At 47.1% G+C, this 20,086-nt stretch overlaps 1 protein-coding gene across 10 annotated transcripts in view; it reads left to right on the top strand.

The window, feature by feature from the left end:
* Positions 1-1,205: 1,205 nt before the first annotated feature.
* Positions 1,206-20,086, top strand: part of OGDH (oxoglutarate dehydrogenase) — a 133,371-nt gene continuing 114,490 nt past the window's right edge. For 4 of the 10 annotated variants that reach the window (XM_048829147.2, XM_048829150.2, XM_048829146.2 and 1 more), the window contains exons 1-2: positions 1,207-1,314; positions 14,269-14,601. In XM_048829147.2, coding sequence (XP_048685104.2) covers positions 14,296-14,601 — 306 coding nt within the window. In that variant the 5' untranslated portion in view covers positions 1,207-1,314; positions 14,269-14,295. Of the gene's footprint in view, positions 1,315-1,918; positions 2,059-14,268; positions 14,602-20,086 lie in introns of those variants that run through there. The other 6 variants (XM_048829152.2, XM_048829154.2, XM_048829151.2 and 3 more) reach the window with 3 other exon arrangements.

The raw sequence follows: 20,086 nt of genomic DNA on the forward strand, positions 1-20,086 counted from the left end.
TTGTTCAATATCTTCATAAATGATCTGGAGGATGGTGTGGATTGCACTCTCAGCAAATTTGCGGATGATACTAAACTAGGAGGAGTGGTAGATACGCTGGAGGGCAGGGATAGGATACAGAGAGACCTAGACAAATTGGAGGATTGGGCCAAAAGAAATCTGATGAGGTTCAATAAGGATAAGTGCAGGGTCCTGCACTTAGGACGGAAGAACCCAATGCACAGCTACAGACTAGGGACCGAATGGCTAGGCAGCAGTTCTGCGGAAAAGGACCTAGGGGTGACAGTGGACGAGAAGCTAGATATGAGTCAGCAGTGTGCACTTGTTGCCAAGAAGGCCAATGGCATTTTGGGATGTATAAGTAGGGGCATAGCGAGCAGATCGAGGGACGTGATCGTCCCCCTCTATTTGACATTGGTGAGGCCTCATCCGGAGTACTGCGTCCAGTTTTGGGCCCCACACTACAAGAAGGATGTGGAAAAATTGGAGAGAGTCCAGCGAAGAGCAACAAAAATGATTAGGGATCTAGAACACATAATTTATGAGGAGAGGCTGAGGGAACTGGGATTGTTTAGTCTGCGGAAGAGAAGAATGAGGGGGGATTTGATAGCTGCTTTCAACTACCTGAGAGGTGGTTCCAGAGAGGATGGTTCTAGACTATTCTCAGTGGTAGAAGAGGACAGGACAAGGAGTAATGGTCTCAAGTTGCAGTGGGGGAGGTTTAGATTGGATATTAGGAAAAACTTTTTCACTAGGAGGGTGGTGAAACACTGGAATGCGTTACCTAGGGAGGTGGTGGAATCTCCTTCCTTAGAAGTTTTGAAGGTCAGGCTTGACAAAGCCCTGGCTGAGATGATTTAATTGGGGATTGGTCCTGCTTTGAGCAGGGGGTTGGATTAGATGACCTCCTGAGGTCCCTTCCAACCTTGATATTCTATGATTCTATGATTCCAGTGCCCTGCACCCATCCCATTACCACCCAGCCCCGCCTAATCCTGCATCTGCCCCCCATCACCAACCACCTCCAGGGCCCTGCACCCACCCCTTCACCACCTACCGCCCGCCATGTTCTGCACACACCCCTTGGCCCCCCCGCCTCGCTTTGGTCACGTGGTGGCGAGGCGGGCCCTCACGCATAGGCGGGGAACCCAGCGCATCGCCACCGGACGGGTCAAGGGCGAATCCCCGACACGTGACCTGGGAGTGGGCGCGGCGGCGCGGTGACGCAGGGGGCGGGGTGGCGGTACTTGGCGCGCAGAGCGGCGGCCGCTGTCAGAGCACAACGGCGGGCGGGCGGGCCGGACGCGCCAGCAGGTACCGAGTGGCGGGGGGGAGGGCGCCGAGCAGGCTCGGGGAGCCCGTCTGCGGGGAGAGGGCGCCGCCTCGTGCCCTCGCCCCCGCCCCCGGAGTGCCCTTGGCGCCGCCGCTCGGGCGCCTCAGGCGAGGGGAGGGTGGGGTCACGGGGAGTGACGGCAGCAATGGCCAATAAGGAGGCGGCGCGCTGCCATCCCCGCTGTGGCTAGGTCGGGCCGTCGGCGGGAGCTGAGGCGGGGCCGCTCGCTGATTGGATGGCGGGGGGCGGGGCCGCAGTCGCGAGTGGCCGAGACCCCAGCCCCGTGGAGGCCAGGAGCGCGCAGCCCCACGTGGAGGGAGCTGGGGCGGGGGTCCTCTCGCCCCTGCGGGGTCTGGCCCCTGCTCCCTGGAGAGGGAGCCGGCATCGTCACCCCGCTCGCGCAGGCGGGGAAACTGAGGCACAGAGCGAGTCAGGGGCCGGGCCGGGGCTGGAGCCCGAGGGGCCGGCCAGCTCTGCCCGGTCCCATCGGGGCTCGGCACTGAGCCACGCTGCCCTTTCCCCGCATGGCGCTGTGGTTGGGTACCTCAGGGGCAGGCACGGGACCGGTTCAGGTGGAAGCGGTTCCCCTCCGCCGCCGTAATGCTGCGGCCTAGTAGTGGAGAGCCCGCATCTCTCCCCTCCCGCGGGGTCTTTGTGCCTGGAGGTGGGAGAGGCCCTTTCCCTTCGCGGTCAGGTGGTGGCAGGAACAGCTTCCATGACATCAGGTAGCTCCTAGCCAGAGGTCAATCTAACGTTCGTCTGCGGTCAGTATCGTGGTGAGAAGCCCAGAGTCCTTTTGCTTCTCACTCCTTGGGGGTGGGTGCCAGCCTGCTCCCTCGAGCCTTTCCCAAGGAGCATGCTTGTGGGTACCCTACTCACCTTCATGTTGACCTATGGTTGGTGGATTTTGCCTTGCTAGAAGTTATCTAACACAGTTACCAAGGCTGTGACCTCCATTTCCTCTTTTGCATGACTTAAACTCTTTCATGTAAACAAATTCCAACCTCTGGGGAATGTGCCCTGCTTCTCTGCCTGGCACCTCCTAGCAAGAATTGGAAACTGTTAGGGCAAAAAGGAAGCTGCTGGTCCAGGCCTGACCCTTCTGGGCATTAACTATTGTGTGAGTCAGTGCTTGTCTTCCTGTGCAGCTGCTCTGCTGTCGCACTGCACATGAAGATGCTACTGCACCGGCGGGAGAAGCAGCGTAATTAATCCACCTTTGCGAGAGGTAGCTGTGTTGGTGGGAGAAGCTCTTCTGTTGACATAGCGCTGTGTACACTGGGGCTGAAACCTGTGTTGCTCAGTGGTGTGGTTTTTTTACACCCCTAAGCAATGTAGTTGTACCAATATATATGCCTGTAGTATAGACTTGGCCATAGTCCTAGTCTTCAGTGAATGCTGTTAAATGTCCCTTCATGCCCACTTGGCCTATTTGAAAAAGAGAATTCTAATAGTGAAATTCAGCAGGTTTAATTGGCTCAAGTCAGGGAAGTGTAGGGTTGGTATGAAAAGTATTCTTACTGCTTGAATTACTGCTCTTCACTGCTTGATGTCATGATTTTGATTTAAAAATCTGATAGGGAGTTGAATGTAAGACACTCATTATACACAGAAGGTATGTTCTCACTGCAGTTAACAGAGATCTGGGAACCTAGATTGGCCAAGGTTGCATGTGAGCATCCACCCTGAGAAACCACACTCAAGTCAGACTGGTGAGCTGCATCTACTCTGATGTTTCAGTAACCTGGGTTAAGTGGTAGGATTTGTGGGGGTGTATCCCATGGTTCTTAGCACTGCACTAAGCTGCAGCGCTCTGTGATGTGAACCTCTGGCCAGGTAGTGGCATGCTGGGATGAGGATGACATCACTATTCAGGTGTTTGTGGGCTGTGTGGAATGGGTTTAAATGCCAAACTAGTGTATATAAGCACTGAGTGCTGGTGCAGAAGAAGGGAGTGGGTAGAAAGATAGGAAAATACACCCCTGAGGGAATTGTGGGATGGTATTGGAGGACTGTCAGCACTTAAGTTAAATAACTTGAGTTACAGCTAGATCCATACTACCAAATGAGCAGGTTACAGTCTGAATTAAAGCAGAACCAGGGTTCTGACCTGTACCCTCAACCAGATAAGGTAGTGCAGGCCCAAAAAACCTCCAAATCTGGGTCAAAGGTTTTTGTGTGTGGGTAGTAGGAGGCCTTGGACTAAAACCCACGTAAGAGCCTGTGTTAACTTGTAGCGAAGACATAGTTTGTCTTTGGATATCAGAAATGGCTTGCACAAAGAGGTGGACATATGCTGACAGTGGGGAGGAATGCAAGTGCCATTTTTATACACAGAATAGAATATGCTTGCTTTGCCTTTTAATAAAGTTGAAAAGTTTTGTTTTCATACAGATAGATCATTCTTGGTTTAAACCCTGTTGACTTCAGGGGAGTTATACCTCGGATGAATGTGCACCATTCACTTTATAATAATACTAAACAGCTCAGCAATTGTATCTTGAGGGCAGAAAGCTATGACCTGCATAGATTCCTATAGGATAAATGTGATCAGGAACCTCATTTAGACAGAATGTCCTGCGGAAAACTCTTCAATATTTTTAAGAGAAGTGGTCAAGATTTTTTGGGGGTCATTTTTACCTTGTCATTTACTTTATTAGTCCTGGTTGTAAGAGCTAATTGTCAGGAGTCTGTCTTTTTTTCAGTAGGCAGTACTGAATAGCTTAAGGTTAAACAAACTGATAGCATGTGTTCTGTAGTTGTTTAGAAACTACTGTCCCATCACGTCTGGATCAGTTCGTTTAGTGGGGTTGCACTGAATATGTGTGTCAGGGGTTTAGTTATTGGGAACATGACTGGATTGACTTTCTTAGAGCATTTTTTTTTTTAAACTCCAAATGAATTTTCAGCCCTAGCTGAGTGGAGGAAAAACTCACTCCATTTCCTGGTAGCACTATACTTAGTTGTCGTAGCTCCTGACCGAACCGTTCGAGGTGACCTTGAATAAGTACAGACCATCTTTAACAATAAAATGACTCTCTACAGCAGTAGTTAATGGTAAACATACTCAGACAGCCTCGGCCCCTTTCAACAAAAAAGTGCAAATTAATAGTTTTTACCAATATAAAAAAATACAACCATCATTTGGTCACCTAGTAAGGAACCTGTGTTTTTAAAACTAATAACTGCACTTAGCAGTCTCAAAATATTTAACAAATGTTAGCAAAACTCAGACACTTCAAGATTTTTTCTTTCCTGTTACTCTGATTCTTAGATACATTGGGTTCATTGCACTTACTTAGCAGCCTGATTTTCCTCTAATCAAACATTAATTCTATTTAAATCCTCTGTTTGTTTGGCTTGGTTCTGATTTAACTAAAAACAATTCCGAAGTATCTATTTTCAATGGCAGGTTTCATTGACTCTTCTGGGTGCTTTGGGGCCAAATTAGTAGCTTAATCTACATTGTTTAATAGTATATTCTTGCATAGTTTGAACACTAGGTTTATTATGAATATTCTCATTCATTGATCTTTCAGTGAAAACCACTAAAAACAGGGAATTAGGGAAATTGTGAGTTCAAATCCAGCTTTAACACTGCAGCCTTGCCCACACAGAAAGTTGTATGTGTGATACGTTGTATGTTTTAATACTGTTTTAGTTAAACTGGTGCAGCTTTGTGTCTAAACTCTTATCAGTTTATCTTGTATCAGTAAACTTACAGACACAAGCTAAACTGAAGTATTTCATTTTAAACCAATATGAGTCCCCACAGACAGAAGTTGTAATGATGTAACTAAGCTGATTCAAGTTAAACCTGTGACGCTTCTGTATATAGACAAGCTCAAGCACACTATTTGGAGCTGGACAGATCCCTTCTAAGCCAATGGATACCTCAATTCTTAGGAGCCTAATAAGGACTTGTATACACAGAGTTGTTGCTGAATAACTCCATGTGTAGGCATTGTTATTTTGGAACAAGGGTGCCCTGTCCCTATTTTAAAGTGGGTTAAGCTAAGCAGGAGCAAGGCAGTTTTGTTCCAAAATAAGAGTGTCTACACTTGGAGTTATTAAGAATAGCTATTGCTTGTTTCTACCTCCTTCACTGAGAGACGCAGAACCCCCATCAATTGCAGATATGAAATCAATAAACTTGTGTCCCAAAAGGCTGCCTTTTTTGTTTTATTGTGTTTGAAGCAAAACCATTGGGAATCTGGCAAGAGAGTTGGTGAGCTGTTGGCATACGAATAAGCAAAAGGCTAATAGAAATAAGATCGCTGCTATTTGTGATAGTAGCAATAAATTATATACAACAGTCAGATATTAATAAACAGTTTTATTCAAAACTATGGCCAAAAGGGGAATCAGTAAAGATACCCTAGTTGACTTTTTTTAGTGGATTGTCTCTGTCACAGTTTTGACTCTCAGAAAGAACTTTCTGATGCTTCTCTAGAAATTGCAGAAATTACTCAGGCTATGAAAGAAATGAAGGTTGGAAAGACGCCTGGAGCAGATGGATTCCCAATTGAATTTTACAAAAAGTTCTCTGAAACTTTAACACCTAGATTATTGAATATGTTCAGTGCGGCCAAGAATGAGCAAACTCTCTCACCTTCTCTAGCAGAAGCTGTTATTTCAGTTATTCGTAAACCTGGGAAAGAACTTGGACTATGTAGTAATTACAGGCCAGTTTCTTTAATCAATCGTGACACTATGATTTTAGCCAAAGTTTTTGTTATGCAATTGTACAAAGGTGTCTCACACAAGACAAGCTTGTCACATTAGACAGGTTCTAATTGGAATGCTTGGACCCGACTTTCAGAGATGTTGAGCTCTCTCAGCAGTCATTGAGCACTGTAAGTGCTCAGCATCTTTGCAGGTCAGATCCAAAATGTCTTAGGACATGGCTACACTTGCAGATGTAGAGCGCTTTGAGTTAAACCCGTCTTCAGAGAGTGCAGTAGGGAAAGCGCTGCAGTCTGTCCACACTGACAGGAACAAGTGCACTGGTGTGGCCACATTTGCTGCACTTGAAGCAGCATTGGGAGCAGTGCATTATGGGCAGCTATCCCACAGAACACCTATTCCCATTCTGGCGCTGTGGCTTGTGGGAAGGGGGCGGGGGTTGCAGGGCATTCTGGGTCCTGTCCTAACACCCCGTCATGCATCGGTTCGCATCCCAGCAATCCCTGTGCTTCCGTCCACATTTGGTGCCATCTTTCAACGTTTTTTGTACTGCGTGCTCTGTCTTACCTTTCGGTCTGCGGGAATGGAGCCCAAACTGCTGAGGAGTATGCTGATGAGTCTTGCCAGCACGTCATGTTTGGCAGTCGAGTTATTATGATCCAAAGTGACAGTGAGGGCTCAGACGATGATATCAACTCAAGTAACGCATATGACGCAAGTTTGCGTGTGGCATTCATGGGCATGCTCACCACCGTGGAACACCACATTTGGGCTCAGGAAACAAGCACTGAGTGGTAGGATCACATTGTCATGCAAGTCTGGGATGACGAGCAGTTGCTGCAGAACTTTCGGATGAGAAAAGCCACTTTCATGGGACTGTGTGAGGAGCTTGCTCCCACCCTGCAGCACAAGGACACGAGATTGAGAGCTGCCTTGACGATGGAGAAGCGGGTGGCTATTGCAATCTGGAAGCTGGCAACTCCAGACAGCTACCAATCGGTCGCTAAGCAGTTTGGAGTGGGGAAGTCGACCGTTGGAATCATGTTGATGCAAGTTTGCAGGGCCATTAATCGCATCCTGCTCAGAAGAACCGTGGCTCCCAATAATGTGCATGACATTGTGGATGGCTTTGCACAAATGGGTTTCCCTAACTGTGGAAGGGCGATAGATGGCACACACATTCCAATTCTGGCACCAGCCCACCTAGCCTCCGAGTACATAAATCGGAAGGGGTATTTCTCTATGGTTCTCCAGGAGCTTGTGGATCACTGTGGGCCTTTCATTGACATTAACGCAGGCTGGCCTGGAAAAGTGCATGACGCATGCATCTTTTGGAACACAGGCCTGTTCAGGAAGCTGCAAGCCAGGACTTTCTTTCCAGACCGGAAGATCACCGTAGGGGAAGTCAAAATGCCTATTGTGATCCTTGGAGACCCCACTTACCCTTTAATGCCGTGGCTCATGAAACCCTACACAGGGAGCCTTGACAGCAGCAAGGAGCGGTTCAACAACAGGCTGAGCCGGTGCAGAATGGCTGTGGAGTGTGCTTTTGGCCGTTTAAAGGGCCGTTGGCGCGCTCTGTATGGGAAGCTGGACCTGGCCAATGACAGCGTCCCTGTGGTTATATCCACATGCTGTACCCTCCATAACATTTGTGAAGGGAAGGGTGAAAGATTCACTCGGGCATGGAACTCGGAGGTTCAACACCTGGAGACTGAATTTGAACAGCCAGAGAGCAGGGCTATTAGAGGGGCCCAGCGTGGGGCTGCAAGGATTAGGGATGTCTTGAGGGACCAATTTGAGGCTGAAAGCCACCAGTAATATCTGGTGCCCTGCACAGGAATGAAGTGCAGTGGTTCCAATGTTAGTAGGAATCTGTGTTTGCTACGCTGACTTACAGTACCTGTTCCTTTCCTGAGCTAAGGTATCTTACTTTATGCAATAATAAATAATGTTTTCAAAGCCAAAAAATCCATTTATTGAAAAGAAACACAACTGCTTGGGAAACAGGGCAAGGGGGTGGGGTGGGGAACGGTACAATCACAGATTTGCGTATGTCCTGTTATCATACTCAGCCTTCCTGTCTGGTGTGCTGTGCAATGAGTGCTGCACTTCAGGATGGCTGTACTGCATGGTGATGGGGGTTGAGTGCAGAGGGTAAGGGTCATAGTTTTTAGGGCTGGGTGGTGAAGCTACAGGTGTTGGAGGCAGCTGATGGCAGTAAGAACCCAGATGTTGGGGAAAGTGGGTTGGAGGTGTGATACAGCATGGCCAGAGGGCAGTAGGAGAGTGTTAGAAGGGAGCCTTATTCCCTGTAGGGGGAAGAAAGTTTGCTATAAATTAATTAAAGCACCTGAAGCCAGTCACATGATAAAACCATCCTGCTTCAATCAGACAAGAGGAGGAATTGAAGCAGGATTGGTGTTGGAGCAGAGAGCAGTTTGGAGGAGATGAAGCAGAGGAGAGTTTGGAGAAGTGCTGCAGTGAGCTAAGAAGACCAAGACCCTAGGTAAAGGGACAGCTGGTTTGTGCAGAGGGAGGGCAGGAAGCCCCACAAGCTGAAGGGCAGGAGAGGGAAGTAGCCCAGGGGAAGGAACCGCTAGTTCTAGTGGTTTACTGCTATCCATAGGGCCCCTGCACTGGGACCCGGAGTAGAGGGTGCGCCTGGGTCCCTCTCTCTCCACTCCCTCCTCTAGGACACTAGTGGGGCAGTTAATACCCCAGTTCAGGGGCAAGAAACGGTGCCCTGAACATCATCTCCCTCCCCCCAGAAGAGGGAGCGCAAGACCCATCAAGACCCATCATTTGCCACAGAGGTGATATGGGGGCACAAGGAAAAGAGTTTTGCGACAAGGGCTTGCAGGGGGGGCGGGCATGGTAGCGTTCCACATGCATGGCTACAAGTTTCTGGATCGAGTCCGCTTGGCGCTCCGTTATGCTTATCAGCCGATCCGTGCTTTGCCGCCGGAGCACCGCACTTTTGTGCCGGCGCCCCTCATTCTGCTGGCTGATCCTTCTTTCACTGTCCCGCCACTCCTGCACTTTTTGATTTTCATTACTTGAATGCTGCATTATTTCATGCAACATGTCTTCCTTGCTTCTACGTGGCATCTTTCTGATGCTTTGGAGTCTTTCAGCCAGTGATAACACGGACCCCTGAGATCTCAAGGTTGCATCTGTAAAGGCAAAATGCAACACTTAACAGAGGCAGCTTTGCTCACACCAGATAGAGCAATGATTCCCCCGTACTTAAGGGCAAGCACAGTCTAAACAATAGCATAATTTGCCCGTCCCAAAGCGAGTGCACATAATCCACAGGAGCCCCAAAATGGTGAGTAAGCACAGGGTCAAGCATGACTGATTGTTTCATGGCTGTACTGTCCTCTGGGTTTCTGTGCCTTGGGGACAGCCAACAGTGGCAGGGGGCTCTATACTGAACACTGTCCCCACATTTTCCACAGGAGTTCATCTTGGAAGATATCTCGCTGCTGAGGGTGACCTGGGAAGCAAGGGAGGGTCTTCTGCCACTATGCAGATTCCGCCCTGTCCCATATGCAGCTTGCCTGTGTGCAACAATGGTCCCCCCTGCCCCTCACGGCACAGTGGCTTGGATAAGTTAGCCTTACTGGGACAAGGAACACGGTGGCTCTCCCGAGAAATCTGCGCAAGCGCATTGCCCAAGTTCTGGATGAGACCTTTGAAGAGATCACTGAGGCCAGTTACCGCGATGTGAGAGGGCACGTCAATGCCCTATTCCGCATCTAGGCGTGCATTCAGCCCTAACCCTCCTCGCCCCAAGAGCCCGCACCAAATAACTTACTTCCCAAATTAAAAGCCGCTTACCGGGAACCTCCTCTGGTGTTTGTCCTTCCCCCAGCACTGGCTGCCACGACTGGCTACCTTCTTCCTGGCTCCTGACTGCGTTCATCTAGGGATTCCGGGGTGTCTTCCTCCACCTCAGCACCCTCGCTCCCACTTTTCTGCTCCTCCTCCTCCTGCCTTGTTGAACTGGGCTCTGAAGTGTCCATAGTGGTACTCGGAGTGGAGGTGGGGTCGGCCCCAAGTATCACGTCCAGCTCTTTGTAGAAATGGCAAGTCGCAGAGGCAGCACCGGAGCAGCTGTTTTCCTCGCGGGCTTTGCTGTAGGCATTCCACAGCTCCTTCACTTTAATCCTGCACTGCAGTGTGTCCCGCTCATGGCCCCTTTCCGTCATGTCCCTTGATATCTGCCCGAAGGTATTGTAATTCCTACGGCTGGAGCTCAGCTGGGACTGGACAGCTTCCTCCCCCCAAACACTGATGAGGTCCAGCACCTCACCATTGCTCCATACTGGGGGATCGCCTGGCGCGTGGAGGCATGGTCACCTGGAAAGATTCACCAAGAGCACTCCACGCCTGGCTGAGCAAACAGGAAGGGGATTTTCAAAATTCCCAGAGAATTTAAAGGGCGTGTCTGACGGTTGGTCACCTGAGGGCAGGGCAGTAGAGTTCAAAGTGATGACCAGAGTGGCTAGCACAGGCATTGTGGGACACTTCTGGAGGCCTATCAGAGTGCACTAACAGACCAGGGCGTCCACGCTGGCGCCGCAGTGTGGACAGGTAGTGAGCTAGTGTGCCCTGGGCTCCTTTAATGCGCTGTAACTCACAAGTGTAGCCAAGCCCTTAGGTTGGGCACCTAAATTAGAGGCTACTCTATATGAAAAGTTGGTCCATAAGCCTCTCAGCATGAGGTAACTTCCATGAGGTAAAATCCTAGTGAAGACAAGGCAGTTTGTAGTTTTTCAAACAAGTTAGCAGGTCAACTTAAAGGCTATGTTTTCACTGCCAAAAAAAGTGTGGGGAAGCGGGTTAGAGTGAGTTATTTTGCTGTAAGATGCCACTCCTTTCTGTCAGAGAAGACATAGCCATAGACCGGGAGGGAGCTTAGGTGCTAAGTCATGTGAGAAACTGCAGCCTACCTTATCTTCACCACCCCTTAACTAACTCAAATTAAGAGCATACCTTTTTTCCTAGTGAAGATACAGCATAGGGTTGTGGCCTTTCAGTTCTTAGTCCCTGTTCTGAGACCTCTAACAAAGGAACCTGTTGCTAGGAGCCTTTGATGTGAACACCTGCCTCCTAGGAGCAGAACTGAGGCCCTAACTCATTTCACAGGTGTCATTTGCTAATGTGACCGACGCTCTGTATCCTGTCACAAGTTTCCTGAGGCATTCAGTTCCATGACCTGTGTTCTTTGTCTTCCTGAGCTCCCTTTTTAATAGTGCTGTGATGGGTGCATAGCAAGAAAGGTACTATACTTTTCAACTAGCACTCGACTGAATTTGGGCCAAAAGCACAATGATTGCTGAATGAGCAATGCAGCAAAATTGTATTTGGAAGAAAAAGTGCTGTTCCAGTTAACCAGTTTAAACTCTCAGCCGGTGCCTGCTAAATAGGAAAGAGGATAATGGAAAATGTTTCTAAGCTGGGTTCATGTAACTGAAGTTGTTTTCTTGTGGCTTTGGCTGTGATGGAGAGTTGTGCACTGTTTGAGTACATCGTCTTCACATTAGATTGGAACTGACAAAGTGTGACATTGAGCACTAAAATCCAGCTGCCAGACAAACGTTGCCAATGCTCAGCTAGGGATAGATCTGTTTTGATGTCCATTTAATGGGCACTCAGTGAACAAACTTAGGGGTTTTTTTTTGTGAATGTTTTGTAAACCAAAGGCTTAACCACAATCTCCTCCCCATCTTCCTCCAAACATTTTCTCAAACTTGCAAGCCAGTATGCTGTGGAAGTAATTTCCAGGAAGTAATTCCCAGCTCGTGTGTCACTGTCTTAGGAAGGTCACTAAAGGCAGTTCTACGCTACCGTAGGGATCAATGCTCTGAGATCGTTACGCTGGCGGTTGATTTAGCGGGTCTAGTAAAGACCTGCCAGGTCATCTGCAGATCGCTCTCCAGTCAATCTCTGTACTCTACCCTGGACAAGAAGAGTAAGGTAAGTTGATGGGAGATTTTCTCTCGTTGACCCCCCGGAGTGTAGACCCCATGGTAACTCGACTTAAGGTATGTCGACTCCAGCTACGTTATTCACGTAGCTGGAGTTGCATAGCATAGGTTGACTTACCATGGTAGTGTAGACATAGTCTGAGTGGTCACTGCCTTTCTTCTCCTTAAGATGGGTTTTTAAAAAAAAAAAAAACTGCTTGGTATTCTGCGGCCTAATCATAGCTCTGCTAACACATTCAGTTGTTTTATCTGTGCAACTAGATGCCGTCATAACTTTTTCACAGTCATTCTTTTTTAAAGGGGAGTGAGTGTTTTATCTCAAGCACTTGATTTGAAATGTTAACAGGAATAGCTGGTGAGGTGAGCAAAGGTGTAAGGGCCAGATTTTCAAATATGTTCCATCCACTCCCATTGAAAAAATTTCCTTTTTTTTAAATGGGAAAAGGCAACTGTAAAAGGAATTTGGCAGAAGGACCAGAAATTATCTGAAGCTTTTTTGAAGTCAACTTGATAATTATAGTACTTTCTCAGCTGAATTAATGTCATAGAATCATAGAATATCAGGGTTGGAAGGGACCTCAGGAGGTCATCTAGTCCAACCCCTTACTCAAAGCAGGACCAATCCCCAACTCAATCATCCAATATGCTTTAGGCATAAAATAACTTGAGGAGTCTGGCTAACTAAGGCTAAGTCTTCACTGCAAAAAAAAAAACTGCATTTTTTTTTTTTTTTTAAATGTTGAGATCGCTGTCTTGATGTAAAATCGTAATGGAGAAAAGGCACAGGTAGTTTTTACATCAAGGTTGCTACTTGTGGTCAACCCTATGATCTCTCCTCTCCACCTGGAGTTTACCTCCATGTAGCTACACAAAGGCAAGAAATATTTTTGTCTTGTCTCCACTAAGATTTTGCTTTGAGATGTTAAAATGGAACCTTTTATTTTTTTCAGTGAAGAGATAACCTCTGAATTCCAGTCCTCCACTCTCAAAAAGTGGAAATATGGGTTTCTAGCTATCTCTCAGCATTCTTAGTTGGTCAGCAAATCCATTAAGACTTTGTCCTTTTATACTTCTCACATGTAACTCCTTTAATTTCGCTTGATGATAGCTGATAATTTTTGCCCTGAAGCTTTAAGGACCTCTTCCTAGTGCAAGTAGGGACCAGTGGAGCACATGCTGTGAAATGCCGTGCATGCACTGTGCTGCAAGGAAGGACTGTTTTTTCCCTATTTCAGAAGTGAACACTAGTAAGGGCAAAAAGGTGAAGAGAACTGCAGAGAGGTGGGAATGGGAATAAAGTTCATCAGAAGTGTTGCTGTCTGAGTGGCAGTCTTAATCGCATGAAATAACCACTTTGCAGCCACTGCTTCCCATTAGTTATAATTACATTCTCTGGTGGGGTGCCTGCTCCTGTCAATAAATCCCTTTTCCCCACCATCCCCTTTGTTTATAATCATTCTTATCTCTTCTCTAACCTTGCTTCTGGTGGTCTTTGTCAGGAACCTAGTGACCAGCTTTCTCTGATCAAATTTACAGCCAAGATTTCCCTCCTCCATTCCTGTGCCCCGACAAGTATAAATGATCAGATCTTTCTCCTTTTGTCAGCTGTCATTAGAAAAAAATAGAATATCTATTCACAATGTAGTTGTACTTGATAACTGTGGAACTTACAAGTTAAGATATTAAATTCAGTTGCACCTGATATAAATTGAAAACAAAATAGGGGAGAAAAAAGTTGATGTTAGGTTTGATTGACAAATTTACATGTTTGGCTCAAAGCCATAAGTGATAACTACCCCCACCCCCACCCCCCAAAAAAAGCTATTCCATTTTCTACTTTAAATTCCCTTCCCCTAATGACTGCCTGCGACTTGCTGGGGTGATAACCCAAAAGGATACTAGTCCATATCTTAAATTAGTAGTTATGCAATGCCAATACCTGTATTAAACTATTGGTTTCAAGTAGCCTAATTAGAAATCAGATTATGTAGGGGATGCAGTGTGGCCTCATGGATGGAGCATTGCACTAGGACATGTTAGTGGCTCTGCTACTGGTCTCCTGGGTGACCTCTCTGTGCCTCCATTTCCCCATCTGTAAAATGGAGATTGAGACTGATCTTTGAGAAGGGCTTTGAGATCTATGGATGAAAAATACTAAATAACAGCTAGGTGGTTATTAGGTTGATTTCTCTTTGTATACTGTGCATTGTTCTTCTGTAATGTCTAAAATGCTTCTTATTCCTATACCAACAGGAGCTTGTGAGCGGCTACAGGACAAAAATGTTTCACTTAAGGACTTGTGCTGCTAAATTGAGGCCGTTGACGGCCTCACAGACTGTTAAGACAATTTCTCAACACAAGCCGGCAGCACCACGGACGTTTCAACAAATCAGGTGCTACAGTGCACCTGTTGCTGCTGAGCCATTTTTGAGTGGGACTAGTTCGAACTATGTGGAGGAAATGTACTATGCTTGGCTGGAAAATCCCAAAAGTGTACATAAGGTAAGGAGGAGCACCTGCCCCAGGATATTGTTGCTTCATCGCCTCTGTGTGTGCATGTGTGTGAGAGCCAAATGGCATGTTCAGGTAAGTGCAAATGTCCAGAAGGAATGTGGCACGAAGAGCCTGTGAATCATGAATCATCAGTTCTACGTCTGCTTTTGTGAAAAGAATCAACAGCATTTAGCTGAACAGTAGCGAAACAATATGATTTGTCTTTGTTCTGGATTGAATCTGACAAGCCCAGAGCATTCCGTCAATATTGGATATTCCACTTCGGGAATCAAACATGGATATGAAGAGGAGGAGTTGCCTTTCTTGGGAATCCCCCCTTTTGCTGAGCTGCTGCTTTTCCTTTGATGAAATGTAGGGAGAGCAGGGAGGAGGGAATTGAGTTCAAATTCTGATCTTTGTCCATTCCACTATTAATATGTAATTGTGCTCGATGCTGCTGTATTTGTTTTATGTGTAAGTACACTGACTCTGCTTTAGAGTTGTTCTTATAACACCATTTGGATGGCAGAAATGTGGCTAAAAAATTCAGCCTGCCACTACAACCTGGTGATGGGACTGGTTCAAATCCCCCATTGTGGTGAGCAGTGATCTTTCTACCAGCCATTTCTTAACTTTCCCTCAAGCAACTAACTTAAGAAGCTAACTGTTATAAGGTTGAAAGGTGCAGAACTGTAGTGGACATTAGTCTACACAGAGTTTATATCTGGGAGCATGCCACCTCAAAATCTGTCACTAACGTACACGTAGCTTTGGGCTAATGGCCATCAGAATACAATCAAATTTTGGCCATGCTCCCTGTGTTAAATTATTATACACTGAAACTTGTAGCCCTATTAGAAGGCCATATTCAACCATATATAAATGTGTGCAACTCTATTTGGCATAAGTGTCACTTAAATCCCTCTTCAGCAGGCCTGAATTTGGACTGCAGAATGCTGTCAGTTGGATGGTAATTGCTAGGAGCCATTATCAAGGGAAGTATCACTGGGAAGTCTGTGGAGTAATTGGGAGAAGCTAATAATAGACATTGAAGTAAGGCAGCTGTTGCTGTACACTGTGTAGTCTTACAGTTTTATAAAATGTGAAATTAAAAACACTGCCACTAGGAAGGAATGGTTGGTGGGGCTAGGAGGTAATCTTCTGCCTCATGTGTAAGGAAAGTCTGCTTTGCCTTCTCATCTGTGGCCAAGCTCTGGAGAGTCAGTTAACTGAGACCTAGAAGTGTGTGTGGAGAACTGAAGTTCTGAAAGCCTACTGCATGTCCCTCTTAATCTGGCATATGTAGCGAGATTTCTCTTCTGAGTAATTCAGATCTGCTAGTGTCATGGGAATTTATAAAGATTGCACTGAGAGATCTACATGTCCCTTGAGATACAAAGCAACAGAACAGGATTTCAGTTCCTGTTCAGTGAACTATAATGAACACCAGAACAAACATCCCACAAACCAAAACTCACTCATTTATTCCCCTTTTCATAAATGTTGCGCTTTTGATAGCAAATCTGCCCTCAACAGATATGCATGTCAATATTAAATACCTGTGAAATTTCGGTAGTGGTCTCATACAGCCAGAATACATAGCTCTATCTATCTCTGGGATGGTATTTGGCCAAAAGGCTTTCGGATGGGAGGAAAGCCAAATTTTGGTCTCCCTCTTAAATAAACAAGGGTTGTTTTTTTTTGTTTGTTAAACAATGGGCGTTTTTCCTAGGATTGTGGGGGTGGGGCACCTAAATACACAACTGCTCCCAGTCAAGGCCTTCTGTGTTTAATTATTGACGCAGAGAGCACTTAACTCTGAAAGAACAAAACTACATCATTTTGGATTATGTGCCATTTGGCACAGCAGTAATTTAAGAAGAAAGTTGTGTATTTTTCATGCAGTTCTTCTGTTATGTGGAATAAATTATTTTAAAAGGTGGCATATAGAACTTCTAAACTGCTACACATGCATCTTAATCTTATAATCTAATTTATAGTAAAGTGAGTAGGCGTCCTAACACTCATCCTTTTGATACATATGACTACACCCCTTAAAGAGCCCCACAACAGACTTCTTTAAAACGTGGTGGATTTGCCAGTCCACAGACCCTACTTAACACATCCTTCAAGGGATGTTCAAGGCAAAACACTGACCTGGTAATAAACTGAGAGCAATCTGTTGCAAGTGTCCTGTGAGTAACTTCAGGGCATGTTGGGCTTTTCAAAAATCTCATCGGCCCTCCCCCCCGCCCCTTTTTTTTTTTAAATATATATACACACTAAAGCAGGCTGTGTGCTGGCTGTGACCCTAAAATAAGAGTTACGTTTTTTCTTTATATAGACACATCGATACAGCTTAAGGTCAGATGAGACCGTTAGGTCCTCTGGTCTTACCTCCTGCACACTACATGCCATGGAATATCATCACAATTTCTTGTGACTAGGCTTCTGTGTAAGCCAGAACGCTATCCAAGGTGTATAGTTCTTGTTAACATAAGCAAAAACCCTTAACCCTGAGAAATGCAGGTAACTGGCACTAGATACATTCCAGAAACATTTTCCAAGAAGTATTTGTAAAGTGTAAGAATACTTAATACTCTCTGAACTTCTAACGCTGTCATCCTTTGTTTGATGTTTCACATACTGCAGGAGAAGAAGACTTCTAAAATAATCAGCTGATTTTAAAGCCGCCCTCCTAGAACTGTGTAAGCCACCAGCAGCTAAAATATACACAAGTTCTTGCTGTCTTGTGATCTTGCTCCAGGAGCAACCTTGTGTGCAAGGTTAGGGCTTATGGGTGGTAATTAAAAATCTGGTGCCTCTTTTCTACAGATACAACAGTTGAGCCACAAGTGGTAGAAAACTGGAAGTCAGCAGCTGAATTGTGCCTGCTGTTAGCCATGGAAACAGAGGTCAGGTCAGCTGAAATAACCTTCATATCCTGCTTTTCTAAACAACTTCATATTTATGTAGTTCCCTCTGGCCCCTGTTTCCATGGCTAGGCTGCTGGTAACTGGCAAGCAGCCATACCTGAGAGCGAACTTGCTTGTAGATGTCAACTGCTAACTCTTTAATGTAATCTCCATATTGACACTTCTAAAATCCATAGTTGGTTTCTGGAGCCTTTTGGTAACATAAAACCGTGGTCCTCAAATCAGAGAAATTGATCAAGATGTTATTTGGATGGGCAAACTGGTTACATAGCTGCACAGCTTGGTTAACCGTGTGATTTAAAATCTTTGCTAGCCAGCCAGGCCACTGTTTTTATAGTAATTGCCTTCTAATGGAGTGGAGGGATGAGTACAAGAGTTGGGAGTCTGCAGTCCTAGGTTCTAATCCCGGGGTCGGCAGCCTTTTAGAAGTGGTGTGCCGAGTCTTCATTTATTCACTTTAATTCAAGGTTTTGCATGCCAGTAATACATTTTAACGTTTTTTAGGAGGTCTCTCTCTATATAATATATAACTAAACTATTGTCATATGTAAACAAAATTTTCAAAATGTTTAAGAAGCTTCATTTAAAATTAAATTAAAATGCTGATCTTATGCCACCGGCCCGCTCAGCCCGTTGCTGGCCTGGGGTTCCGTTCACCTAGGCCGGCAGCGGGCTGAGCGGGGCCTGTGGCCGGGACCCTGGCTGGCAAGGGACAGGCAGCCAGAACCCCGGGCAGGCAGCCAGAACCCCAGACTGGCAGCGGGCTGAGCCGCTCAGTCCGCTGCCGGTCTGGGGTTCCATCTGCCGGCTCCTGCCAGCTTCTGCCAGCCAGGGTCCCGGCTGCTGGCCCAGAATCCCGGCCCTGTCCACACTGAGTAAGTACCTACCTTCTCCCTGGTTCTAGCCATTCTCTTACCCTCTCTGCACTGAGATGAGGGTGGGAGTGTGCTGAGAACAGGGCTGGGGGTGAAGGAGCAGGCTGGGGGTTGGGGTGCAGGGTCTGGCCAGGAGCTAGAATGAGGGAGGGGGCTCAGGGTTGGGGCAGGAGGTTTGGGTGTGGAGCGCTTACCTGGGCAGCTCCCATTTGGTGCAAGGGGTGCAGGTGGGAATGTGGGGGGGGGGCGGGGTGCAGGAGCTCCCGATTGGTGCTCAGGGTGGGAGTGGGGATGTGGGGGTGCAAGAGTCAGGGCATGAGGGGGCTGGGTATGTGTGTGGGGGTGCAGGAGTCAGGGCAGGGAGCTGAGGGTGTGTGAGGAGGGTGCAGGAGTCAGGGCAGGGGGTTGGGGGGCTGGGTATGTGTGGGGGGTGCCGGAGTCAGGGCTGGGGTGGGGGGGGGCAGGGGGCAGGGCACGGGGCTGGGGGGGGTGCAGGGGTGAGGGCAGAGGGCTGGGGTATGTGGGGGGGGGGTGCAGGGGTCAGGGCAGATGACTGGGGGTGTGGGCTGGAGTCGTGGGTGTGTTCCCAGCCCCCTACCCTGAGCATCTCACAGCAGGGGGCTGGAGGGGATGTGCCCTGATTCCACCCCCTTCCCCAAGGTCCCGGAGCAGGGAGCGTGCTGCGGCTCCCGCTTTTACCTCTCCCACCCCTGGCGAGGGCTGTCAGCTCATCCGCAGCAGGGAGAGAGGGGAGGAGGGACAGGAACCCAGCACGCTGGGGGAAGAGGCGGAGGGAGGGGGAAGCTTGCCTGCCCTGCAAGGAGAGAGCGGTGGGCAGGGGGTGGAAAAGAGCGGGCCGGGCAGGATTTTTAGTGGCACACTACTGTCTGCCCGGGTCCAGCAGACAGCAGCGTGCCATTAAAAATTGGCTCATGTGCCGTGTTTGGCACGTGGGCCATAGGTTGCCGACCTCTGTTCTAATCGCAGCACTGCAACTGATTTGCAGTGTGGTGTTGGACAAATCACTTTTCCCTCTGTGTTAAATGTGACTTCTTCAGAGATGTGAGGATTAATGTTTGTAAGGCACTTTGAATATTAACGTAGGTGTTCAAGTGTTATAAGCGTAATTTTAGAAAGCAGACGAATAAGCAAGACCATGCAGGTACAGTGCGGAGTAAAGACTCAACATGCACGTGGTGTTTAGAACAGTGGATAGGTTATAATTTAGTTCTTCTAATTTAACAGTGTCCCTAGGTTAAGGATTAAACCTTGGATACCCAAGCTAAACTGATTGCCTCTCAAACTATGCTGAGTTGCAACTGAGAATTGGAGGTTTAATTCTTAGTTATGAATGATCCAACTCTGTCCACATGGTGTGCTAATAGTGTGCCACTGTTTGTGGCAAGTGCCTCCAGGCATGAACAGATATTGCATAAAACGGAAACGTGTCTGCTTCTCACAGGGAAGCAAACTTGGTGTTTAAAAAAGCAAATGTATGTTAAATTGCTTTTTTAAAAAACCCCAAACTTTGCATGTATGATATTTAAAATGGGTTCTTGCTCTAGGGATTGGGGGATCACAGTTTTTATATTTCCTGCTTTTAAAACTTTTCTGGGCACTAAAATTTTTTTCCTAGTCTTGCAGACTTTCGGCATAGACTTTCATCTGTTCTTTCCTGTTTTTGGATCATTTTGGCTCGTGAAAAATCCATTTCAGTTGGAAGCCTTGTAACTGAGGATACAGGGTCCATGTGTTAGTATTTCTTCT

This window comes from Caretta caretta, chromosome 26 (genome assembly GCF_965140235.1).
Source record: "Caretta caretta isolate rCarCar2 chromosome 26, rCarCar1.hap1, whole genome shotgun sequence".
In the NCBI taxonomy this organism is placed as follows: domain Eukaryota; kingdom Metazoa; phylum Chordata; order Testudines; family Cheloniidae; genus Caretta; species Caretta caretta.